The following is a 26,956-nucleotide window of genomic DNA, read 5'->3' as shown; positions in this document are numbered from 1 at the left end:
TCGAATGTATAGATGACACACACACACACACACACACACACACACACACACACACACACACACACACACACACACACACACACACACACACACACACACACACACACACACAGTTTAACAAATTATTTATGTCCACACACAGGGAAAGCATACAGGGACACAAATTATTTTAGGTGCAGTAAAGCAGTGGTTCTCAAACTTTTTCATGTCAAGGACCCCCAAAGTGACACTTATTAGCCCGCGGTCCTCCATTTGAAAATATGCCAGGGACCCTCATAAGAGAAGATTTTTTTACGGCTCTAGCAGTGATTCTCAACCATTTTGATTTCAAGGACCCCCAGTTTGACATGCATTTAGGCTACGGACCCCCATTTCATGGCATTTCTACCTCTGTGACCCCAATTTATATAGTAAAATCAATGTTAATTTAACTCTGAGAGTGTACAAATGGAACCAAATGGACCCGTTAGGGTCCATTTGGTTCCATATGTACACTCTCAGAGTTACAGACCCATAAGGGTCCATTTGGTTCCTATCCATCATTTAGCTGGGGACCCCCTGGAACCTCCTCAAGGACCCCTGGGGGTCCCCGGACCCCACTTTGAGAACCAATGCAGTAAAGGTTACATTCACAAACTCATGGCTATGTCCTCATGATACAACACACATGTCACTCAGCACAAGTAGCGGCGTCTTCGCCATGTATGGCAGCAGAGGCAGCACACTACTTTGCCAGCCTTTCTGCCTCGTCTTTGGGCATCCCCAAAAGTTTGAGAGCCACTGGTCTAGACTACTGCAGAGCCACGTCGTAAAAGAGCCACCATCGGTAGGTTGAGAGCAGCAGCCTATTGGATATTTGGTATATTTATGAGGAAATCAGGAAGTTCAATCATCTGTACACTGCTTGGTCTGTGACTAGTGGGGCATTTAAACTGAATATCTCTGCAGTAAAAAAAAAGGCTTCTAGCAGGAATGCTCGACTGTAAAATCACCCCACTGATATTGTATTCATTTTATGGTAGGCTACAAAGTCTGAGATTGGTTGGTATAGTGGTTTACACAAGTGATTGCTCACATATTGAATCAGCAGTCCACTGGACTTCTTGATTGTTTGGTTTAAAGTGTGAATATCGTAGTGTGCTGGCTGAGAAGAGACTTCCAGCTATTTCAGCATAATATCGGGGTCCATGTGTCTGTCTGGGTAACCGGAAGGCTCGCCCCAAAACACGCACGCCCCCCATGTGTTTTACTGAGGATAAAGGTTAGAAATATGTTTTGGGTTAGCCATAGTTTTACTGAGGTTAAAGGGAAATACGGTTAGGTTTTATGCATAGTTTGCTAAGGTTACGTTTAGGAATAAGGTTAGGTTTAGACATAGTTTTACTGAGGTTAGGGTTAGGAATAAGGTTAGGTTTTAGGCATAGTTTTACTGAGGTTACGTTTAGGAATAAGGTTAGGTTTAGGCATAGTTTTACTGAGGTTAAGTTTAGGAATAAGGTTAGGGTTAGACATAGTTGTACTGAGGTTATGTTTAGGAATAAGGTTAGGTTTAAACATAGTTTACTGAGGTTACGTTTAGGAATAAGGTTAGGTTTAGACATAGTTTTACTGAGGTTATGTTTAGGAATAAGGTTAGGTTTAGACATAGTTTTACTGAGGTTACGTTTAGGAATAAGGTTAGGTTTAGACATAGTTGTACTGAGGTTACGTTTAGGAATAAGGTTAGCTTTAGACATAGTTTTACTGAGGTTACGTTTAGGAATAAGGTTAGGTTTAAACATAGTTTTACTGAGGTTACGTTCAGGAATAAGGTTAGGTTTAGACATAGTTTTACTGAGGTTACGTTTAGGAATTAGGTTAGGTTTAGACATAGTTTTACTGAGGTTAAGGTTAGGAATAAGGTTAGCTTTACACATAGTTTTACTGAGGTTAAGGTTAGGAATAAGGTTAGGTTTAGACATAGTTTTACTGAGGTTACGTTTAGGAATTAGGTTAGGTTTAGGCACGGTTTTACTGAGGTTAAGGTTAGGAATAAGGTTAGCTTTACACATAGTTTTACTGAGGTTAAGGTTAGGAATAAGGTTAGGTTTAGACATAGTTTTACTGACGTTAAGTTTAGGAATAAGGTTAGGTTTAGACATAGTTTTACTGAGGTTAAGGTTAGGAATAAGGTTAGGTTTAGGCACGGTTTTACTGAGGTTACGTTTAGGAAACGTTCAGAATTCAAATATAAAGTGCTTACCCCATGGTCACTCATGTTACAATTTTGCACGCACCCACAGAAGTGCCCCTATCTTCCGTATGGTTCAAATAAAAAAGCTATTGTCGATCTGCTATTTTATCGGCTATTTTATCGGCTGCTATGGTCAATCATATGGGGTTCAAACAAAGTGGTGGGGCGCCACCCAGTGGATCCCCCGTAGAGCGCATACCATTAGAAGAACCAGTCCTCTTCCATAACCAACCCACGTTTGAATCCAATCAGACGTGCAATTTGCTGCATGTCTCTTTCCCATCTCTCTCTTCTCTTTTTAACCCATCAAGACCTGGGACGCATCTTGTGTCATTTTTAGATTTGAGCTTAAAAAAAGCATTCATTTTATACTTTGGCTATTCAAAAATAGCAGATCTACAAGCTCATAGCGCGGCACTGAGTGCCGCGCTATGAGCTTGTAGATCTGCTATTTTTGAAAAATCGTGAAAATGTGTGCAAATCTTTGAATATATATGTGACCAAATTTGACTGGGAGACAGTCATCTAGCATTTTTTCATTTTCATTTTTTCATGTCATATGAAAGCAGGGAATCATAGCAAAATAATGATATACTAATAAGATTGAGTGAATAGTTTTAAAACTACAGCTTATAGAACTGAAGTCAAGGTAAAACTCTTCAGTAGAGACTTTAAAAGAATATTATTCTTTTAAAGCGAACACTTTTAACTCAAATCTTTGCTTCTGGGGGGGTCCCTGGAACAACATATTTTGCGATGGGGGTCGATGGCCAAATACATTTTTTCAGAATACTGTTGGGATTAATGGGTTAAATAATAATAAAGCCAGTTCATCCCAATGAGCCTGTGCATATCCACTCTGGATGGACACACACACACACACACACACACACACACACACACACACACACACACACACACACACACACACACACACACACACACACACACACACACACACACACACACACACACACACACACACACACACACTTTTCCTCTTCCTCTGTTGTAGTCTCTCTTTGCCCCCCCCCCCCCCCTCTATCTCTCTCTCAGAGAATTCATCAGCAAACAGAGAGCTGTGCAGACAATTAACTATGTCCATGTCCAGAGGGTGACAGAGAAAAGAGGAGGGCCCAACAGCTTGGCTGTGTGGTGTGTGCAGGCAGGGCTTCATTCTGACTTCACTGAGAGAGACCACGTGACTAATTTACCCAAACAAGAGTCAGTCAGTCAGAGGGTATGCGGTTACCCTAACTCAGAGATTAGACGCCTCTGCCCTGCAGAGTCTGATAGAAAGCACAAAGCTTTAATAAATAGTCTGCCTCATCCAGGCAGTTGGCCAGTAGTCACTTTGAGTGACAGTTGGGACAAACGCAGTCAGTGGGGCAAACGCAGTCCGCACCAAAAATATTTACGATTCTGTCCCTATCGGTACATAACTCGGACGGCGCTGATTCGACTAGCAGACCATCGGCTGGTCGTCGCGGGCACTCGCGCCTGGAGGAGGCGCTCGGGCGCGACTCCTCAGCCTCAAGGTCTGCTGAGTCGGCGCGCCTCCGTCATGGTCCAAAACTATACTTTATCGGCTTTATAATTATAAATTATAGTGTAAACACATCTTTAAATGGAATTAAGAAATGGTTTTAATCCGAGGGTATGCAGTTACCCTAACTCAGAGATTAAACGCCTCTGCCCTACACAGTCTGAGAGAAATCACAAAACCTTAATAACAGAAATAGTCTAGGTAAGCTTAATTAATTGCAAAAAATGACACCCCTTAGTCAAAACAGATGGCGAATGCATTCTTCTCTTTATAGGACCTACACAGGTAATAAAATTACCTGTGAGACCTTTATGAATTGAACCTCACAGCCAGTCTCTCTCTCTCTCTCTCTCTCTCCCTCACAGCCAGTCTCTCTCTCTCTCTCTCTCTCTCTCTCTCTCTCTCTCTCTCTCTCTCTCTCTCTCTCTCTCTCTCTCTCTCTCTCTCTCTCTCTCTCTCTCTCTCTCTCTCTCTCTCTCTCTCTCTCTCTCTCTCTCTCTCTCTCTCTCTCTCTCTCTCTCTCTCTCTCTCTCTCTCTCTCTCTCTCTCTCTCTCTCTCTCTCTCTCTCTCATGTTGCTGCAGAAACACCCGACCAAGAAAGCTAGAGTGGCGTCAGTCGCCAAAAACAACCAAAACAAGCTCTCTCTGTGTGTGTGTTCGTTCACTGGATTAAGTGTGCTCTTCTTTACACCAATATTGTCCTTCTCTCTCTCTCTCTGTGTGTGTGTGTGTGTGTGTGTGTGTGTGTGTGTGTGTGTGTGTGTGTGTGTGTGTGTGTGTGTGTGTGTGTGTGTGTGTGTGTGTGTGTGTGTGTGTGTGTGTGTGTGTGTGTGTCTGGCATTTAGCTGGAAGATAAACAGCTGGGATTTCCTACACAGTGCATCTCCCCCAAGAGCTCCGCTTGTTTTCCACACTCTCTCTGAAACCCTGCAGTGGTGGAAAAAGTACTCACATTTTTTACTTGAGTAAAAGTATCAACACTGCAGTGTAAAAATACTCTGTTAGATGTAAATGTCCGGAATTAAAAATGTACTTGAGTGAAAGTACCAAAGTATTGGCATAAAAATTTAGTTAAAGTACCAAGAGTACTTTCATTGTGAAGAATGTCCTATTTCACAAGTTTTCAAATGTATAAACATCTTTCGAAAATAGACGATCTACAAGCTCACAATGTGGTGCGATGCGACACATTGTGAGCTTGTAGATCGGCTAATTTCAAATGGCCGAAAAAGATATAGGGCTGAAGTCCTTAAAGGTAGGGTAAGTGATATTTTTTGGTTAAAACAAAAAGTACTTTGTTAAAAGGTTAAAGCACTATATTCTGATAGTAATCATCGCTACAGAGTGTTTGTTCAGTAACAGGAGTCTCCATGTCTCTCCAGCTCTTTAATAAACAGAAAATATTTTTTTCGGTAGGTGTCAAAATCTCAGCCAATCAGGAGAAAGTACCCATTTTAAGCTTAATTTGTATAGTGTTCCAGTTCCAATTTTGTCTGCTCATTTCTTAGTGTCATCACTTCCAATTTCACTTGTTTAATCTGTATCCTGATTGAGTTCTCTATCCTGATTGGATAAAATTCGAAATGAAACTGAAACTGAAACGAAAATGCATTTTCTGTTTTATAAAGAGCTGGAGAGACAAGGAGACTCCTTTTACTGAACAAACCAGGCGCGCGGGAAGTACTTAATAGCCAGGGGGGCTGAGCGTCGGGGGAATCCGCTTGACGCATGCACGCGCGCGATTTTTTTGCGGGTTCGGGTCGAAAAATGTGCAGGTTTGGGTGGGTTTTGGCACTTTTTTTCCTTTACTTTATTTTGGTTTTAGGGTTAGGGTTACGTTATTTAATTATTTTAATTAAATTTAAATGTAATAAAAAATAAATAAATAAAATCCCTTCCCATCACCAGGGGGGCTGCAGCCCCCGTAGCCCCCCCCTTCCCGCGCCACTGGAACAAACACTCTATAGCAATGAGTACTATCAGAATATAGAGCTATTTAACACTTATTTTAACCAAAGCAAATCACTTACCCTACCTTTAATGTATGTTTGTAATAATAATCTAAATCTACAAAGTTACTAAGGTGTTCAAATAATTGTAGTGGAGTAAAAAGTACAATATTTGCCTCTGAGATGTAGTGGAGTAGAACTAAAAGTATAAAAAATTGGAAATACTCCAGTAAAGTAAAAGTACCTCAAAATTGTACCTTAAGTACAGTACTTGAGTACATGTACTTAGTTACTTAACACCGCACTGGAAATCCTGCACAAATAGCTCCTACTTTTTTTCTGCAAGCAAAAGGAAAATAAGTCTCCTCTCTGCACTCTGTTAAATGGACAGAGAAATGATTATGCACACGTGTAGGGTAAAGCCTAATTTATAGTTTGCTGCATGCCGGAGCTAGCTCGCCAATACTAACAGTTGGTTTTGGCGAGCTAGCTACGCTGTTGTGTGACGAGGCATAAATTAGGCTTCAGGGAGACAGAGCTCCCAATGTCTCTGAGCTCACGCATCGCTCTCCACTGTTAGTGAAGCAGTGGTGGCGAAGAAGTACTGGGATATTTTACTTAAGTAAAAGTAAGCAATACCACAATATAAAAATACTTTGTTACAAGTAAAAGGCCTGTATTAAAAATGTTACTTGAGTAAACGTACAAAAGCATTGGCATCAAGATATACTTAAAGTACCGAAAATAGAAGTACTGTTTGAAAATAGCAGATCTACAAATACAATCAAAATGTTACTTGAGTAAACGTACAAAAGTATTGGCATCAAGATATACTTAAAGTACCAAAAATAGAAGTACTGTTTGAAAATAGCAGATCTACAAGCTCACAATGCGTCGCCATGCGACGCATTGTGAGCTTGTAGATCGGCTAGTTTCAAATAGCCTATATAAAATAGGGCTAAATGTGTTAATGTATGTTTTATAATGTAGTAATGTATATAAAATGGTAAATGGTGCTTTTATATAGCGCTTTTATCCACAGTGCTTTACATAGATTGTGCATTACATTCACACATTCACACACACATTCACACACAGATGGAGGAGGAAACCATGCAAGGCACCAACCTGCTCATCGGGAGCAATTAGGGGTTCAGTGTCTTGCTCAAGGACACTTCGACACTAACTCTGGGGGAGCCCGGGATCGAACTGGGAACCTTGCGGTTTCCAGTTCCCTCTACCGCTGATCCACTGCCGCCCCCTATATCTGCTAAGTAACTAGTAGTAACTAAAGTTTTCAAATAATTGTAGTGGAGTAAAAGTACAATATTTGCCTCTGAGATGTAGTGGAGTAGAAGTAAAAGTATTGAAAATTGGAAATACTCCAGTAAAGTACAAGTACCTGAAAATTGTACTTATGTACAGTACTTGAGTAAATGTACTTAGTTACATTACACCACTGATGTTAGTGAAGACATCGAGCAAAGAGAAAAGCAAAACAACAGAGTGATAAAACAAGAGAGAGAGAAGCTAGGGCCCAGATGGAGAGACAGCTGGAGGGACAGAGAGAGAGAGAGAGAGAGAGAGAGAGAGAGAGAGAGAGAGAGAGAGAGAGAGAGAGGAACACATTGATCGTTTCTCCTGATTCAAACAGAGGGACACACCAACTCAACTTCTTCCAGTGGCGTGCACAGACATTTTGAGGGGCAGGTGCTCAAGTAAATTATACTTTTTTGTGTTGACTTGGTCTGCTCTTTTTTCCCTCTACACCTATACCTCTTTGCCAAAAATAGCCGATCTACAAGCTCACAACGCCTCGCAGCGCGAGGCGTTGTGAGCTTGTAGATCGGCTATTTTTTGGCTAAAGTTCTCCTCAGAAAAGGGATGCTAGGTTTCGAGTGGTTATGGTAAAAAGAAAAATCATATCACACAAAGATTTGGCGGACCCCCTGTAGTAACTCTGAGGACCCCCTAGGGGTCCCGGACCCCCTGTTGAAGACCCCTGCTGTAAACTGAAAAAAAAATAAGAAAAAGGGGCGCTTCTGGTCAAGAGGGCAAAGGGCAGGTGCTCTAGCACCACCTAGAGTCTATCTGTGCACGTCCCTGACTTCTTCCCTGCTAATTAAACACATACAGTTACAGTAGTATCAGTAGATTATTCTAAGGTTTGCCCGTCAAGGTTGTCCAACAGGGGGCCTCTGCTCTGAGGAAACAGAACAGAAACTAAAAAATCGCACCCTGTGTGAAGGAAGCGGTGCCTTTGATGAGTGGCCTCCTGGTGGCGCTATAATAGGGCGGGGCGGGGCTTCAGCAATTAATGCTCGTCCCTATTGGTGGTGTAAGTCCACAAACCAAATTCGGACTGGGTGGCATGCTGCTAACTGGAGTTACGGCTGTTTAAAGCCCAGCCAATAGGAAGACAGAGGGGGCAGGGCTTATGTAATTACAGTTGGTCCCTATTGGTGGTATTAGTTGGACTTGGTGGCATATGCTGCAAACTGGAGTTATAGCTGTTTAAAGCCAGTGGCCTCCTGGTGGCGCTATAATAGGGCGGGGCGGGGCTTCAGCAATCAATGCTCGTCCCTATTGGTGGTCTAAGTCCACATACCAAATTTGGACTTGCTGGCATGCTGCGAACTGGAGTTATAGCTGTGTAAAGCGCTGTTTAAAGCCAGTGGCCTCCTGGTGGCGCTATAATAGGGCGGGGCGGGGCTTCAGCAATCAATGCTCGTCCCAATTGGTGGTGTAAGTCCACATACCAAATTTGGAGTTGCTGGCATGCGAACTGGAGTCATAGCTGTGTAAAGCGCTGTTTAAAGCCAGTGGCCTCCTGGTGGCGCTATAATAGGGCGGGGCGGGGCTTCAGCAATCAATGCTCGTCCCAATTGGTGGTGTAAGTCCACATACCAAATTTGGACTTGCTGGCATGCTGCCAACTGGAGTTATAGCTGTTTAAAGCCCGTGCTCAAACGGACATCCGAGCCAGTGGCCTCCTGGTGGCGCTATAATAGGGCGGGGCGGGGCTTCAGCAATCAATGCTCGTCCCAATTGGTGGTGTAAGTCCACATACCAAATTTGGACTTGCTGGCATGCTGCCAACTGGAGTTATAGCTGTTTAAAGCCCGTGCTCAAACGGACATCCGGGCTCAAACGGACATAACGGACAAACGGACATACGGACGGACATAGTCAAGAGTAGAGCGGCTGGCACCGCTAAAAATCACACCCAGTGTGAAGTGGGCGGTGTGTGGTCATCACAACATGACTCACTTTAAAAAAAGGATGTATGACTTTTTTTAAAGTCCATACTGCTATTCATAGGGCTGCACATGTGTCATGTGTTTCGCTAGCCAATCACAGTCCTGAATTTGCAAAGTCAGCCAATCACATTACAGTTAGTGGTGATGACACTAGCTGTAATGTGATTGGCTGACTTTGCAAAAGTATCGATTTGCATTAACAATGGAAGGGTTAGGGGGTATACAAATCTTTTGGTCTGTGTCCAAAACTCACTTATAGGGGGCGGCTACACCGCCCCAAAAAGTGCTCCTCGGAGCACAGGTCTCCGCCAGGTCAGGTAGGTTATTGTGGGGCCAGCAATGTTCAGAATTCACCAGTCAGGATGGAATATTAAAAAAAATCAGACGGATCTGTCTTGATCACTTGACTATAGAGATAATGTGTACCGATTTGTGTGATCGATGTTTGTAGGAGTAAAAATAATGTTTTGCAAAAATTGGCCTCCTGGCGGCGCTATAACAGGGCAATGTTAAAAGGGTGGCATTTGTTCCTCAACGTAGTGTGAATGTGCGTGCAAAGTTTCACCACAATCGGACGCTGCGTTCATGATTTGCGGCATTTTGTTCAAAACGGGCCACTGCTGCAAATGTTGTCAATCTTAGCCAATCAGGATGGAATCTAAAAAGATCAAACAGGTCTGTCTTGATCACATGACTATATGATCACAGACGGAACCACGGACACACACACACGGACGGACGGACGGACGGACGGACGGACGGACAGACAGACAGGGTGCAAAACAATCTTTCAATCAGGGACGTACAGAAGTCTGTCTGTCTGTCTGTCTGTCTGTCTAGACCTATTAGACCTATAGTATTTCATCATCTTTAAATCAGCATAATGAAGCCCACTGGATCAAATTGTTATGCAATAAGTCATCTGAAATACATAGCATGATACACGCCCTGCTCCTACATCAAAGCATGTTTTATGACCAATAATGTTTAATGTTTCAGCGCGGCCAATTTAGAGTACATTTAACCCATTGAGACCGGGAACGCATCTGTCACTTTTAGCTTTCTTTGGCTATTCAAAAATAGCAGATATACAAACTCATAGCGCGGCACTCGAGCTTGTATATCTGCTATTTTTGAAAATTCTTGATTTTTTTTTTTTTTTTTTTTTTTTTTTTTTCAAAAAACTGTTAGGATTTAGAAAACATTTTAAAGAATCGCCTCAGGTCTTAATGGGTTAAAAGATTGAGGAGTCCACTCATTCTGCACATGAAAGCCCAGCCTCTCCTCTGTCATGTTTTATATATTATTATGAACCCCTTCACCACAACAGTGTTCAGTATCATTTAGAAAATAGCGCATCTACAAGGTCACAATGCAAGATCTTTAACTTTTTCAAGGGAGGGGGGTTTCTGCCTCTGACAGGCCCAGAACTGGGGTTAAAGGGGTTCATTTACAGATCAAAGTCAGTGGTATTAGCCAGGCATGTTAACACACATTACAAAGCAGTTAAAGACAAGTTAAGAATGGCATTGTGTGCATTTATTTATTGTGAGCTTGTAGATCTGCTATTTTCAAAAGATTTTTGCAAAATTGTATACATTTGCAGACATTCTGCATAATGAGTATGTTCTACTTTTGGTGCTTAAAAGTATATTTTGATACCGATACTTTTGTACTTTAACTCAAGTAAAAAATGTGAGTACTTTTTCCACCACTGCAAACTGTAGCATTGATCTTGATGTGTTTGGTAAAAGCTGATCAGGCACATTTCACATAGACTTCTGGTGGTCAGATAAAGAGGAAGGATCTTATACAAAGAATGCAGCCTCTGCCGTCTTTTCAAAATCTAAAGCAGAAGTTAAAACTAAAAATAGCATATTCTTTAAGTTGCTGAAGATGTTTGTGGCAATGTTTTTTTTTTTTTTTTTTTGGGGGGGGGAGGCAAATATTGTACTTTTACTCCACTACAATTATTTTAAAACTTTAGTTTACTAGTTACTTTGTAGATTTTGATCATTATTACAAAACATTTACCACTTCAGCCCTATTTAAACTTTGGCTATTTGAAAATAGCCGATTTACAAGCTCAAGATCTACAAGCTCAACGCGTCACACCGTGACGCGTTGTGAGCTTGTAGATCTGCGATTTTCTGTTGCAAGACTTTGACTTGACTTGTATCAGTGCGGTATTGATACTTTTACTTAAGTAAACAATTTGTGTACTTTTTCCACCACTGGGGAATTCACACGCAAGTATCTCTTCACAAAAAGCAGTACTTCCACAGCATAGAGAGAAGTTGTGGTTTTAAACAGAACATAGTGTTGTTGTCATGGTTACCATGACATGCATTTCGTGAGAACAGAACAGCACATACAGTAGTTCTTCCATTTTACACCCAGTGTTGCACACAGAGAGTTTGATTGTTGAGAATGTCTGCGTTCATGGTAGTGGGGCTGCTCATCTGCATAGCAGCTTCAGGTACGATGAACTTCTATTTTACAACAATTATATTCACAATATATATATTTGACGATTTACTTTTACATTTTAAATTTTAGTTTTGCTAAGTTCTTTTTACCATTTTAACTAATTGTTTCCTAATGAAGTTTTTGTTTTGTTTTGTAAAGCAACTTTGAATATTTGGTAAAGCGCTATAAAAATTGCATGTATTATTATTAATATTGATACATTTGAACTTTTGTTGAAACTATAGTTGAAGCGTAGACGCAATTATGAAGCCTACATGAAACCATGCTTTACACTATTTCTCCACAGTTGAAATTCAAATATTATGTTGGGAGTTGTGAGATTGGCAGCACCAGGGACATCACAGGCTCTCAGAAGGTGGGGGGGATGGACTTTCGGTGGACTATACCCCTTACTTTACACTTTGGCTATTCAAAAATAGCAGATATACAAGCTCATAGCGCGGCACCGAGTGCCGCGCTATGAGCTTGTAGATCTGCTATTTTTGAAAAAGCGTGAAAAACATTTGTAACTGTCAAATGTAAACAAATTCTGTATTTTCAAAATTTGGCGTTTTTTGGGTGGATTTTGTTAGGTTTTTTTTTCGTGTTTTGGTTACTTTATTTCGGTTTTAGGGTTAGGATTGGTTTATTTAATTCTTATTTTTGCCTGATTTGACCGATTTATATTAAAAAAATATATATATATATATATTTTTTTTTTTAAGTGGGGGGTATGAAATCACGGCTCTGTGAGAGTGAGGTTGTCGTACGCACAGTGAATGGCCGTGACGCCCCTGGGTAGCACTAATGTTTATATATAATGTTTATATATATAAATATATATATACTAATGTATATATATATTTATACATTTTTTAACATAACATTAAAATTTGATGTATAATGTTGATAATGTCTGATAATTAATTTCCAGTGGTGTCACAGTCTGCCGGTGGGGAAAACGATGGTGAGGATGATGAATCTGGTGATTATGATCCAGGTCAAGGTCAGTCCAACAAGTTTATCCCTCTCTCTAGATCGGCCATGCGACGCATTGTGAGCTTGTAGATCTATTTTCAAATATCCTAAGTATATAGGGCTGAAGTTGTTAATGTATGTTTTGTAATAACAATCAAAATCTACAAAATAAAAGTGACTAAAGTTTTCAAATAATTGTAGTGGAGTAAAAGTACAATATTTGCCTCTGAGATGTAGTGGAGTAGAAGGAAAAGTATTGAAAATCAGAAATACTCCATTAAAGTAAAAATGACAAAAGTACAGTACTTGAGTACATGTACTTAGTTACTTAACACCACTGCTGCCCAATGAGAATAAGTTCGGTCCAGAACCGAAAAAAATCAATAATGTCTTTATCTGTCTGTCCATGTGTCTGTCTGTCTGTCTGTCCATGGGTCTGTCTGTCTGTCCATGGATCTGTATCTGTCTGTCCATGTGTCTGTGGAGTGAAGACACAGTGAACCTCTGAGTCTGTGTTTCCTCCAGAGGATCTGTTATTTTAACCCATTCAATCCGGGAACACATCTGTGTCAGTTTAGATTTATTTGGCTATTAGAAAAATAGCAGATCTACAAGCTCGTAGTGCGGCACTCAGTGCCGCACTACGAGCTTGTAGATCTGCTATTTTTGAAAAATCGTGAAATTGTGTGCAAAACTTTGAATATACAGTATATATATTTTTAAAGCAAACATTTGTAACTCAAATCTTTGCTTCTGGGGGTCCCTGGAACAAAATCTTTTGAGATGGGGGTCCAGAATTCAAACGGAGGGGCTTTATGTATGAACGCAACATTCCGGCTCAGTAAGATCGGATATGCAACAGATTTTATGCTAGTGGCAGGACCCTTGACTTAAATCCGGGTAATGTCCAATTTGGTGTGTGAATGGATGATTGTTCGGTGAAAAAAATCTTAAGACACAACATTTTTGCGTCTTCATTTCTCTGAAAAGCTATTGTTGCTATATCAGTGGTGCTCAAAGTTTTTCTTGTCAAGGACCCCCAAAAATGATATGTTCTTGGTTTTTGATGGGGCTCGCAGAGCAGAGCCCCATCAAAAGATGTTGTTACAGGGACCCCTCAGAAGCAACGATTTGAGTTAAACATTTTGTTTAAAAAATATGTATATTCAAAGATTTGCATAAGTGTTCAAGATCTTTTTTTAAATAGCCAAAGTAAAAATATAATGGTTATAGCTAATAATCTCAAATGACGCAGTATGTGTTCTCGGATTGAATGGGTTCAAATACAAACTGATTTATCCTATATATTCCAGTGTCTCCAGTACATCTGGCCGTGGTCCCAGAGTCATCCAGCCCTGGTTCCTGTAACCTGACAGTGACCTGCCTGGACTCTTCTGTCACAAATACTTTTACGTGTGACGACGACCACATCAAACATCTGTGTCAGCTGGATTCAGGTAAAAACCTGTTTCTCTCTTTCATGTCATGTCTTATTTTTTCAGCTAAAAGCGTACTGTAGTTTAACATTCATCAATGAATTTGACTTTCATACCAACGGTATGAAAGTCATGGTTCAGAATCATGAAAAAGAAGGAGGAGGTCCGCACACTGTTTCAAGCTCCAAGAAACTCTTTTTTAATACTGCAACGAACGTTTCGACCTTTAGGTCTTCATCAGGCAAAATTTATATAGTAAATAGTCAATATAAATTTTGCCTGATGAAGACCTAAAGGTCGAAACGTTCGTTGCAGTATTAAAAAAGAGTTTCTTGGAGCTTGAAACAGTGTGCGGACCTCCTCCTTCTTTTTCATGATTCCTCCTTGATGTCCAGCACCTGGCCTAAATACAGGCGTGGGATGTGCACACAACCTTCTCTTTGAATGGTTCAGAATCATGACATTTGACATGATTCTGAACTAGGGCTGTCACCATAACAAAGATTTATATTGACAATTAATTGTCATTCAAATAATTGCGATTAAGGATTCAATTGTGCTCCTGTCGTTGAAAACTGGAGCATATGAATAAAAATGACATTTTCTGTGGCTTTTAGGCTTCGTAATCAAACATTGCACAGAGCAGATATGACAAATAACTTCAAAATACAAATAAATTACTGTTTTTTTTTTTTGCGGCGCTAGCCGCTCTATTAATACCTTTAGGTATAGAGCGGATCCTGCTCTATACCTGACTTTGTCCGTGTTCACCGTCAACGCTCTGATTGGTCAGACCTGTCAACGCTCTGATTGGTCAGACCCGTCAACGCTCTGATTGGTCAGACCCGTCAACGCTCTGATTGGTCAGACCCGTCAACGCTCTGATTGGTCAGACCCGTCAACGCTCTGATTGGTCAGACCCGTCAACGCTCTGATTGGTCAGACCCGTCAACGCTCTGATTGGTCAGACCCGTCAACAAAGTGATTGGTCATGCTTCACGTGACACATGGCTATACACACATTATAAACACATATCGATGACATAATGTATCAAAGGCGCCGCTACCTTCACACAGGGTGTGATTTTTTGTTTTATTTTTTGGAAATAGTTGATCTACAAGCTTACAACGCGTCATGAAGTGACGCGTTGTAAGCTTGTAGATCAACTATTTCTGCTTTTTATATTTAGAAATGTATTTTTCAACATGGAAACGATTTTGACGATCATGTAAAAAATAATTGCGATTATCTCAACTAATTAGACGATTAGACACGAGTATGTAATAATTGTGACAGGCCTATAAACATGCCCACACCTCTCACAGCGTTGCAGGCTGTGAGCCTTGGGTGGTCAGAGGGATGGAGTGTATCTGTATATCTGGTGAAGACGGTGGTGTTCTCTGTCTGTCTGGTCGTCATGGTGTCTGCCATCGCCGTGGTCAACCTCGTGGAGAGACTCCACAGACAGGACTGAAGAAACACAGCTCTCTGCACGTTAATTTCTTTGTATTTTTTAAGTTTCATCTTTGGCCCCCCAGAGGCAAAGATTTGAGTTACAAATGTTGTTTATGCCGTGTAAAGAGCTTGTAGATCTGCTATTTTTTAACAGCCGAAAGTATAAAATAATGGATATAGCTAAAAATCTAAAATGACAGAGATGCTTTCCAGGATTGAATGGGCTAAGAGAATATTTTACTGTGTGTGTGTGTGTGTGTGTGTGTGTGTGTGCGTGCGTGCGTGCGTGCGTGCGTGCGTGCGACGGTGGTAGAAATCCATGCATCAGCTGATTAGGCCATTTCCCCAAAATGACACCCCCACCCACCCACATACCCAGCCACACACACACACACACACACACACACACACACACACAACTGAAAATGAAAGTATGCAGCCGTCTTCCATGTTATTATTCCATGTTTAATCTTTTAACTTATGGTGCGAGGGAAACTATTTTGTTGTCTTGGATTAATGAGAGACCACCAGCAAAGAAAGATTGGTAAAAGTGGATCGTTTAACCTGCCTGCTATACGCTCCACAACTGATGCCTTCTATAACATACGGGGCCCATATCTGCATTTGATTGGCCCTCAATTAGCTGACACTTCAACAACAGGGTTCCTTAACACAAGCGATACCTCTAACCTTGATGGATAAGATCATTAATCCTTGTTTATTTCTGTATCGTTATTTTCTATTATTGTTGTTGTTGTGGATATAAACACTGTTATTGTTTTATTATTGGTGTAGTTATTCACCCATCTACGGACTGTCAAGCACCAAACAATGTGGGTATATATAATGCTGTATTCTACGGTCCGTAGCAGTGGTGGAAAAAGTACTCACATTTTTAAGTGAAAGTATTAATACTGCAATGTAGAAATACTTTGTTAGGGCGGAATCTGCCAATGCTTTGTCAATGCAAATGCGTGGATTCCTGGTCTTGGGGATTTTTTCCAAGAATCCACGCATTTGCATTGACAAAGCGTTGGCAGATTCCACCCTAGAGGTGAAATGAAAGTGCGGTGGGAGCGCGCCCTCACAAGTAAAAGTCTGAATTCAAGATTTACCTGAGTAGGCTATTTTCAAATGGCTGAAATGTATATCTACAACTCTACAAAGTAACTAAAGTGCTCAAATAATTGTAGTGTAGTAAAAAGTACAACATTTGCCTCTGAGATGTAGTGGAGTAGAAGTAAAAGTACAAAACTATGGAAATACTCCACTAAAGTAAAACAAACATACCTCAAAATTGTGCTTAAGTATAGTACTTGAGTAAATGTACTTAGTTACTTTAAACCACTGATATTGTGTCCTTTGTTTTTCAACTTGTCTGAGCTGAGCTGTTTGTCTGTCATAAAATGTAAAAATCAATAAAAGATATTATTGTCAACCTCTCAATACTACAACTATAATCTTGTGTGGCTATTTTAGGCTGATTACATTTGTTTAATCCAACACCTCGACACAACGTGGTGAAGTGGAAAACCTGTCTCTCACAGTGAATACGAGTGTCTCACTCATCTCAAACACCCTTAACACTACAGCCTGCTTACTGTATACTGATAGTTAATATGGAAAAATGTGTGTTTGAACAATCTAAACACCACCGTTTCCCATTGCCACCACTATTCATTTGAATGCTCTCAGGGTTACAAAACTGCATAAAGAACAATGCAGACAGTGTTGCCAGATTTTGTGAGAGAAATAAGCAACCAGGTATGTGAAAACAAGCCCAAAATAAGTGACTGGCGTACTTCAAAACATCTTGAAAAAAAAAAATGCCATGACATGAAAATATGAATTAAACAATTTGGAAGCAAGCCCAAATAAGCAACTACGTACACTTCAGAAACAAGCCCCCAAAAACACCCTGCAACCACCGATATCTACGAGCGACTTTCAGGGACGTGCACAGATAGACTCTAGGTGGTGCTAGAGCACCTGCCCTTTGCCCTCTTGACCAGAAGGGCCCTTTTTCAGTTTACAGCAGGGGTCTTCAACAAGGGGTCCGGGACCCCTAGGGGGTCCTCAGAGTTACTACAGGGGGTCCGCCAAATCTTTATGTGGTTATGATTTGTCTTTTTACCATAACCACTCAAAACCTAGCATCCCTTTTCTGAGGAGAACTTTAGCCAAAAATAGCAGATCTACAAGTTCACAACGCCTCGCGCTGCGAGGCGTTGTGAGCTTGTAGATCGGCTATTTTTGGCAAAGAGGTATAGGTGTAGAGGGAAAAAAGAGCAGACCAAGTAAACAAAAAAAAATATAATCTTAAACACAATTTTATACAATATAGAGGGGTCCCTGCTTCATCTCTCTCTAGGGGGTCCTTGGCCTGAAAACTTTGAAGAACCCTGGTTTACAGTATGTAGCCCATGGTGACATCGATCAATTCTGGATTAAAAGCTTCTAATATATTAACAATTCCCCAAAATGTGCGTTGCAATTTCCTTCTGTAAATCTCACACTACTAAGGCAGCCGGCGGTTCCGTGCGCCGCGCAAGGTGCCCTTTTTTTTTTTTTACTTGAGAACCTGCCCCTCAAAATGTCTGTGCACGCCACTGGCGACTTTACATAAAAAGAAGCCCAAAGTCGCTTATAATAAGCCAACACTGACTAGCTGATTTTACTGTGTAGAAAACAAGCTGGATCCACAAAAAATACCTCAAAGGCTGCTTTCAACAACTTGTTTTTCTATTTAGCTGAATTCCATGACTTGACAATACTAAGATTATAATTCTAACTTTCTGTTGACAATCAATTTGTACAAAAGGTCACAGATCATGAACAAACTTGTACATGGCAGGCATTGCCCAATCAATATTTCTAGTGTTGTTTTTGAGCTAGGTTGTTGTTTTTCCTGGGAATCACTTTTCCATCCGTTTTGCATTTTGTTGCAGGTACAGTACGGTTCTTGGCAAGCCGTAGATGTTCTCCATGTCTGCAGAGACGAAATATGCTAGATAGAATAGCTATACTAAAGCATCCTTCCTCTTTAGCATCCTTCCTCTATCGCAGAGGTCTTCAACAGGGGGTCCGGGACCCCCTAGGGGGTCCTCAGAGTTACTACAGGGGGTCCGCCAAATCTTTGTGTGATTTTTACATTAATCACTTCAACCAAGCATCCCTATTCTGAGGAGAACTTTAGCCGAAAATAGCAGATCTACAAGCACACAACGCCTCGCAGCGCGAGGCGTTGTGCGCTTGTAGATCTGCTATTTTTGGCAGATCTATACTAAACCACAAGTGGTTTAGTATAGGGGGGGAAAAGAGCAGACTAAGTACAGAGTGAAAGGTCAGGTTTACTAAGTATTGTTTAAGTGCATGGTTAAATGTCTGAAAATACATGTTAACATGAATCCAACATGAAACAAGTCTATGAAGTTGCCGATGAAATCTATGAAAAAATAAATATTCTATACAATATATAATGGGGGGTCCCTGCTTTATCTTGCTCTCAGCCAAGGGCTCCTTGGCCTGAAAACGTTGAAGACCCCTGCTCTATAGCATCCTTGCATCTCCCTCAGGTTGCGATATTTTTCAGAGAACATAGGTCTCTACTGTATATACAGCCAAGTGTGCACTGCTACAATTAGGCTCTGCTGCAGTATCCCAGTAAAGAGACGTTCATGTTCCATCAGTGGATATGTCCAACTTGAACGCTAATAAAAAGCACACCTCGAATTCAGGTGGAGGGGAGGTCGCTCCACCCGTCGACAATAGAAACATCATCGACATGTCCACACGGCGAATGTAAATTCACATCATCCATTCACGCATAGAGCGGTTTGAGCCAAATCGGACATTACCCGGACTTAAAGGAGTAGTTCACCCAAAAAAAGGCTTATTTTCTATCAATTGTACACCCCATGAAGACTTGAATCCATGGATTTATTTTTGTTTTTGTGGCATTCGTAAGCCAATAATTTAATTCCCGTCTCCTACTGGCTAATGTATCCGGTAGGAGACATAAAGTAGATTATTTGTGTCTCCTACCGGATACACACCCGGTCATCAAATTATTGTCTTAGGAATGCCACAAAAACAAAAATAAATCCATGAATTCAAGGCTTCATGGGGTGTGTAATTGATAGAAAATAAGTCCTTTTTTGGGTGAACTCCTCCTTTAACTCAAAAGGTCCTGCCAGCATAAAATCCGTTGCATGTCCTATCCTACTGAGCCGAAATGTTGCGTTCATACATACAGTATAGCCCCTCCGTTTGAACTCTGGAAAACTTCCATAATACAGTGAATGTCTGAAAGTGGCTTATTATGATGAGACCAGGAGCAGAGGGGGAGAATCTGATCAATATCTCTGTGATCTTTTTTTTTTCTTTTTGTCATATCACAAATACATTTTGTTTTGGGAGAGACAGAGTTGCAGAGATGTATTCATTTGTTTCCATCAAACCAAGTGATTCATGTCCTGTACCCATGGGTGAACTGGATGTGCACACTTATGAAACGAACAGAAGGGACAGATGGGACATTTTCCCCACATGACCAAAATATGTTTCCATGACACATTTGTTCCTCATAGGCTGTCGTCTGATTCTAGTCCAAAAACAAATCAGCAGACATCTGCGTACAGAGGGAATCAGCAGGTACACCGTAAAATGCTCAGTGTTTATTTTGTCATAATACGATATGAATCTATCAAATGATCACTCAGTATTTTACAGTTTGAGCACACACCACAACGCTGAGGCATTTATCATGATCCCCATTTAGCTCACCCCACCACACACACACACACACACACACACACACACACACACACACACACACACACACACACACACACACACACACACACACACACACACACACACACACACACACACACACACACACACACACAGCCTATTAGGCCTCTGATGTGAGCTGCATGAATCCATCAAGCGTAAAGATAATTAACTGGGCCAAGAGATAAGGAAGAGTTTAATATCACATTACTCACTCACCTGCCTCCAACTCCATTTAATCATTTAACCCATTAACACCGGGAACGCATCTGTGTCATTTTAGATTTCTTTGGCTATTCAAAAAATAGCTGATCTATACTTTCGTAACGATGCACTCTGTGCCGTGCTACGAGCTTGTAGATCAGCATTTTTTTTTTAAATCTTGAAAATGTTTGCAAATATTTGAATATATATGTTTTTAAAGACAACATTTTTAACTCAAATCTTTGCTTCTGGGGGGGTCCCTGGACAAAATATTTTGCGATGGAGGGGGGGGGGGGGGGGGGGGTCCACGACCCAAACACATATCATTTGGGGGTCCTTGACATGAACAAAGTTTGAGAACCACTGATATTATAGCAACATATGTTTTATACAAAAAAAAACATTAGGATTTAGAAGACATAGAATCCCCCCAGAAGCAAATATTTGAGTTACAAACGTTCGCTTTAAAATACATATATTCAAAGAATTGCACAAATTTACAAGATTGTTCAAAAAATAGCAGATATACAAGCTCATAGCGCGGCACTCGGTGCCGCGCAATGAGCTTGTAGATCTGCTATTTTTTGAATAGTCAAAGAAATCTAAAAATGACACACAGATGCGTTCCCGGTCTTAAAGGGTTAAAGGCTGAACACCATTCTGCTCTGCATTCCTCTGATGACTCTCCTGTTGCACTCTGTCACATGTTAAGTATTAGTATTCCATGAAAGTCAACATTTTAGTTTTGATTTCAGTTTATTTAGATAACCAAGATGGAACAAAATACTTTTTTTCTTTTTTTCCCAGCCTGGGTCCCCTCCCGGGAATAATGAAAGTTCATTGTCATTCTTGTCGCGGTGGGGACCGACCGAATTTCACATGCAAGTACTGCATTATATGAGGAAAATAAAGGACGGTGCGACTTCAATTACACACAGAGTAATCTCTCAAGAACAGATTCTGCTCTGCGTTTGAATCTGTCGGGGGGGGGGGGGGTTCGTCATATCGCGTACGCACTGGCCTACAAGTGGGCGTGCCTTCAGATCAGGAAGCAGGCCTCGCTTTACCCAATCAAATGTAGTGGGCGGGATGTACGTGTCCGCTGATCCTTCCCCACTCGAAACAAACCGAAACTCATTGAACAATAGCGTCCTCGGAGCAGACAAAACCACGGAAAGACATTCACATTTTAACTTGCTCTTTCGTCATAGAAACAAGTGGGCTTATAACCAAAACGAGTTATGTACCGATATAGGCATAGAATCATAAATCATGTTGTGGGGACTGCTCTGCTTCCAGGTTGCAACCCAAATTATCTCATATCAGGGCATTTTACTTTTTCCTTGGAGTGCATTACCTGACGGTTAGCTGTATAATTCATGGGATGTTCTTCATTTATCCTTTTACTTCAATATTGCCCAGTGAAAACTAACCGTTGGAATTGTCAGTGCTCTGGGTGGCCAGAGATGGTGAAACAGGAGGGATGGGACTTGAGACTGAAACTTTGACTGCTGAATTGTACGAGGTGGTGGGGGCGTGTGCACTGTGCACATGGGGTGATCACTGCATGCTTCCTGTGAATCGTTTTATTTTTATTTTTGTTTAATTTATTGTTGTTTTGTTCTGTATTTCACTGTGGGATTTGCGGCTCCTATGCACGGCTTTTCGGGTTTTCAAGGAATTGTCAATCCGTGCTATTCCCTCGTGTTCTGTGAGATCAGGCTGGCTCCCGACAGCGTTCCACTGATGCAAACGAGGGAAGAATTCTCTTCTTTTGAAGAGATGAGGATAAATGGGAGTAAAGGTTCAGGTTGAGGAATGGGATCAGATTCAGAAGAGAAGGCAGAGGCGGGGGGGGGGGGGGGGGGTGTCACAAACATGATACAACGGGTTGTGCATTAAGGTTTTCACGCAGCAGGAACTAGAAGCACTCCCAAAAAGAGTCAATATGTCGCCCACGTAGGGAGTTGGAAGACAGCTCATCAATCGGCCCGCGTTCTACCACGACAGGCTGACAGGATCGCACTATTTAACATTCTGAGAGTCTCTGTTCAGGTAATGAAATGTTGAGTTAGGGCGCGGTCACACCCAACTTTGAGTCTGCCTATGCGGCGTATCCGCCAATGCTTTTTAAATGGGAATGGAGTGGGTTTGTTGCCTTTGCGCAGCTTTCCGTGTGTTTTGCGGACACCTTGCGTTTATGCGTTCTATTCCCTAGGGAATAGAACGCGCCTCCAATAGAGAGAGGCGCCAATAGTTTCTCTATTGGCGCCTCCAATAGAGAAACAAAGCAGATAAATGCTCAAGACAGTTTCCGCTTTTTCCCCCCTCCTTGTCCAATCGTATGAGTTGAAGCCGGACAGGCCTGCCAACGTCAAGACAGAAGGCGCTGCAAACTACTCTCTGCAGTGTTTTTTTAGGGCTGCGCTGGCTGCACAAAACGGGCGGTCGTGCACAACCTGCGTTGGTTCGGTGTGACCGCACGGGTAACACATTTGAACCCTAGCGTCCAAAGGTGGAAAAACTACTATTTTTTTTTACTTAAAAGATAGGGTAAGTGATATTTTTTGGTTAAAAGAAAAAGTATTTTGTTAAAAGGTTAAAGCACTATATGCTGATAGTAATCATTGCTATAGAGTGTTTTTTCAGTAACAGATGTCTCCCTGTCTCTCCAGCTCTTTAATAAACAGAACATAAATTTTTCGGTAGGTGTCAAAATCTCAGCCAATCAGAAGAAAGTACCAATTTTTAAGCTTAATTTGTATAGTGTTCCAGTTCCAATTTTGCCTGCTCATTTCTTAGTGTCATCACTTTCAATTTCACTTGTTTAATCTGTATCCTGATTGAGTTCTCTGTCCTGGTTGGATAAAATTGGAAATGAAACTTAAACTGAAACGAAAATGCATTTTCTGTTTAATAAAGAGGTGGAGAGACAAGGAGACTCCTGTTACTGAACAAACACTCTATAGCAATGAGTACTATCAATATAGAGCTATTTAACACTTATTTTAACCAAAGCAAATCACTTACCCTACCTTTAAGTAAAAGTATCAATACTGCACTATAGAAATACTCTGTTACAAGTAAAAGTCCGGAATTAAAAATGTACTTAAAGCATTGGCATCAAAATGTACTTAAAGTACCAACAGTAAAAGTACTCATTCATTATACAGAATGTCCCATTTCAAGTTTTCAAATAATAATATATATATATATATAAAATAATTTGAAAATAGCCGATCTACAAGCTCACAATGCGTCGCATCGCGACGCATTGTGAGCTTGTAGATCTGCTATTTTCAAATGGCCGAAATGTATATAAGGCTGAAGTGCATGGTTAATGTATGTTTTGTAACAATAATCTAAATCTACAAAGAGCTTCTTTGTCTGCTATTTTTGAATAGCCAAAAGTATTAAAATAATGGTTAAAGTGGTTACACCGATGCGTTCCCAGTCTTAATGGGAAAGGGTTACATTTCATGCACATAATATACCTACAGTATAAGTGCATAAGTGTTGCCTTTAAGATGAAGATGTGCTCTGCTTGTTGCAGTGAATTACAGCATATGGCTGCAAACCTCTTTACCTTCAACTCTGACTTCAATAAATTACACGTACAGTACGCCCCACGACGGGAAAGTCCATTATTCTATCCATATGTGAGCAAATTGATAGCCTCTCTCTCTCTCTCTCTTGGACTCAACCTGCTCTGTTCCTTGAGGGAGATGATGCATGTATTGCTGGTTAGAGAGAGACTGCCCCCTGTGGCCAGACGAGGGAGATGATGCATGTAGAACTGGTTAGAGAGAGACTGCCCCCTGTGGCCAGACGAGGGAGATGATGCATGTAGAACTGGTTAGAGAGAGACTGCCCCCTGTGGCCAGACGAGGGAGATGATGCATGTAGAACTGGTTAGAGAGACACTGCCCCCTGTGGCCAGACGAGATGATACATGTAGAACTGGTTAGAGAGAGACTGCCCCCTGTGGCCAGACGAGGGAGATGATACATGTAGAGCTGGTTAGAGATAGACTGCCCCCTGTGGCCAGACGAGGGAGATGAAGCATGTAGAACTGGTTAGAGAGAGACTGCCCCCTGTGGCCAGACAGACACACAGGATTGATACCTGCAACAGCTAACGTGTCTATATATAGTCGCTGTCGGCACCTCTTATGTCCATATTTAAACTTTTTTTCCCTCCTATTTTGTATTTATTTGGGGCTTTTTATGTCTTTATTCAGTGGTGGGAAAAGTACTCAAATGTTTTACTTAAGTAAAAGTATCAATACTGCAATGTAGAAGTACTCGGTTACGAGTAAAAGTCCGGAATTCAAAATTGACAAGTACAAAAGTATCGGTATCAAAATGTACTTAAAGTACTAAAAGGGAAAGTGTTTGAAAACAGCAGATCTACAAGCTCACAACGTTGTGAGCTTGTAGATCTGCTATTTTCAAAAAAATGTAGTGCTTGTTTCTCTCGCTAAATCTGGCAACACTGCTTACTGCTCACTTCAGCCACCTTGGGCCAACTGAATGGCTGTGGAGAGGTGTAGAGCAGGGGTCTTCAATGTCGTCAGGCCAAGGACCCCCTAGCTGAGAGAGAGATGAAGCTGGGACCCCCTCTTTATTGTATAAAATTGTGTTTCAGATTCAACATTTTTTGTTCACGTGGTCTGCTCTTTTTTCCCTCTACACCTATACCTCTTTGCCAAAAAATAGCCGATCTACAAGCTCACAACGCCTCGCAGCGCGAGGCGTTGTGAGCTTGTAGATCTGCTATTTTTGGCTAAAGTTCTCCTCAGAAAAGGAATGCTAGGGTTCAAGTGGTTAATGTAAAATAAAAAAATCATATCACACAAAGATTTGAAGGACCCCCTGTAGTAACTCTGAGGACCCCCTAGGGGTCCCAGACCCCCTGTTGAAGACCCCTGGTGTAGAGTGTTTGCTTTAGTAAAGTACATTACATTACAGTCATTTAGCAGACGCTTTTATCCAAAGCGACTTACAATAAGTGTATTCAACATAGGTAGGGAACGAAAACTACTAATCACCAGAAGTTTTAAGTGCATTTCCTGCAAAAACAAGCAACCAAGAGTATACCTAGCGCTAAGGTAAAAGTGCAATATATCAGCTACCTACTTTCTTAAACAGATGAGACAAAAAATGGCAAAATCAAATGAGCACGAGCTAAAACAAATAAGTGTATCGACTAAACAAGATCCAATAAAACAATACAAAAATAAAACAAGTTCGTACAACTAGTTAACAACAAGTAGGCCAGGCAAAGAGGAAGGATATAAAGTATTGAACTGAATGGTTGTAGAGAGAGAGAGGTGTAGAGTGTTTGCTTTAGTAAAGTATTGAACTAAATGGTTGTAGAGAGAGAGAGAAGTGTAGTGTGTTTGCTTCACTAAAGTATTGAACTGCCACTGCAGGACAATCAGTCTCTTTGGCAAAGTCCTGAGTGTTAATTTAACACTTCAATTAACACCCAGGATTCATTCTTTTCACAGTGAATGAATGTGGGCGTCAGGTCTACGTTATGGGCTGTCCTTTTTATACGGACATTTGGAATGTCAGAAGTAATGCCCCGCACTCATAAAACAAGTCAGATTAAAAGTTTGGACGGTATAAAGTCCATACACACCTTCGGTCTTACTTCCAGCTATATAAGGGTCTGACAGTAAAAAAGGAAAAGGGATTCTGTGCGGCGTGCTGACAGGGCAGAGAACCAAATTACAATGTTCATTAACCCATTAAGACCGGGAACGCATCTGTGTGTCATTTTGAGATTTCTTTGGCTATTCAAAAATAGCAGATATACAAGTTCATAGCGCGGCACCGAGTGCCGCGCTATGAGCTTGTAGATCTGCTATTTTTGAAAAAGCGTGACGATTTGTGCAAATCTTTGAATATATATATTTTTAAAGCGAACATTTGTAACTCAACTCTTTGCTTCTGGGGGATTCTACAAATGTATTTTAAACAACAGTTTTTTTTTTTATACTTATGTTGCTATAATCAATGGTCCTCAAACTTATTTCATGTCAAGGACCACCCAAAATGATATGCATTTGGCCGCGGACCCCCATCTCAAAATAGGTTGTTCCAGGGACCCCCAGAAGCAAAGATTTGAGTTAAAAAAGTTCGCTTTAGAAAAATACATATTCAAAGACACATTTTCAAGATTTTTCAAAAATAGCAGATCTACAAGCTATGAGCTTGTAGATCTGCTATTCTTGAGTAGCCAAAGACATCTTAAAATGACACACAGAGATGCGTTCCCGGTCTTAATGGGTTAAGCTGGCCTTAAATCCCCCACTCCGCTGGGAGCAACATCTGACACACTGGTCAATGCTGCACTCCATCTCTCTCTTACGCACGCGTGCGCGCGCGCGCACACACACACACACACACACACACACACACACACACACACACACACACACACACACACACACACACACACACACACACACACACACACACACACACACGCACGTAAGCGAAGTGAAGTAGACCAAGGAAGAAAGATGATCAGACGTCCCCAGCCACAAATACCCACTCTTAATTGATAAAGTGCTCCTTGTTTACGCTGTCCTTCCATCCTGGTGCTGAAACACCCTGAGCA

At 41.1% G+C, this 26,956-nt stretch overlaps 1 protein-coding gene across 1 annotated transcript; it reads left to right on the top strand.

The window, feature by feature from the left end:
• Nucleotides 1–11,346: 11,346 nt before the first annotated feature.
• On the top strand, nt 11,347–16,265 carry LOC311046148 (uncharacterized protein). Its single transcript, XM_084058303.1, has 4 exons — nt 11,347–11,468; nt 12,393–12,464; nt 13,750–13,893; nt 15,199–16,265. The coding sequence occupies exons 1-4, from the start codon at nt 11,420–11,422 to the stop codon at nt 15,345–15,347; spliced, it is 414 nt and encodes a 137-aa protein (XP_083914429.1). The 5' UTR covers nt 11,347–11,419; the 3' UTR covers nt 15,348–16,265.
• Nucleotides 16,266–26,956: the final 10,691 nt, after the last annotated feature.

The sequence above is a fragment of the Gymnoscopelus microlampas genome, assembly GCF_963454915.1.
Source record: "Gymnoscopelus microlampas genome assembly, chromosome: 5".
Classification (NCBI taxonomy): Eukaryota; Metazoa; Chordata; class Actinopteri; order Myctophiformes; family Myctophidae; genus Gymnoscopelus; species Gymnoscopelus microlampas.
The sequence above is the reverse complement of the archived record's forward strand: the minus strand, read 5'-3'. Positions and strand labels throughout refer to the sequence as shown.

Bases quoted from the DNA above. Each gene is read 5' to 3' on its own strand.
- LOC311046148 (XM_084058303.1), top strand. From the start codon at position 11,420: ATGTCTGCGTTCATGGTAGTGGGGCTGCTCATCTGCATAGCAGCTTCA. The intron at 11,469-12,392 runs GTACGATGAACT...ATTAATTTCCAG, and splicing joins CATCTGCATAGCAGCTTCAG to TGGTGTCACAGTCTGCCGGT. The intron at 13,894-15,198 runs GTAAAAACCTGT...CACCTCTCACAG, and splicing joins TCTGTGTCAGCTGGATTCAG to CGTTGCAGGCTGTGAGCCTT.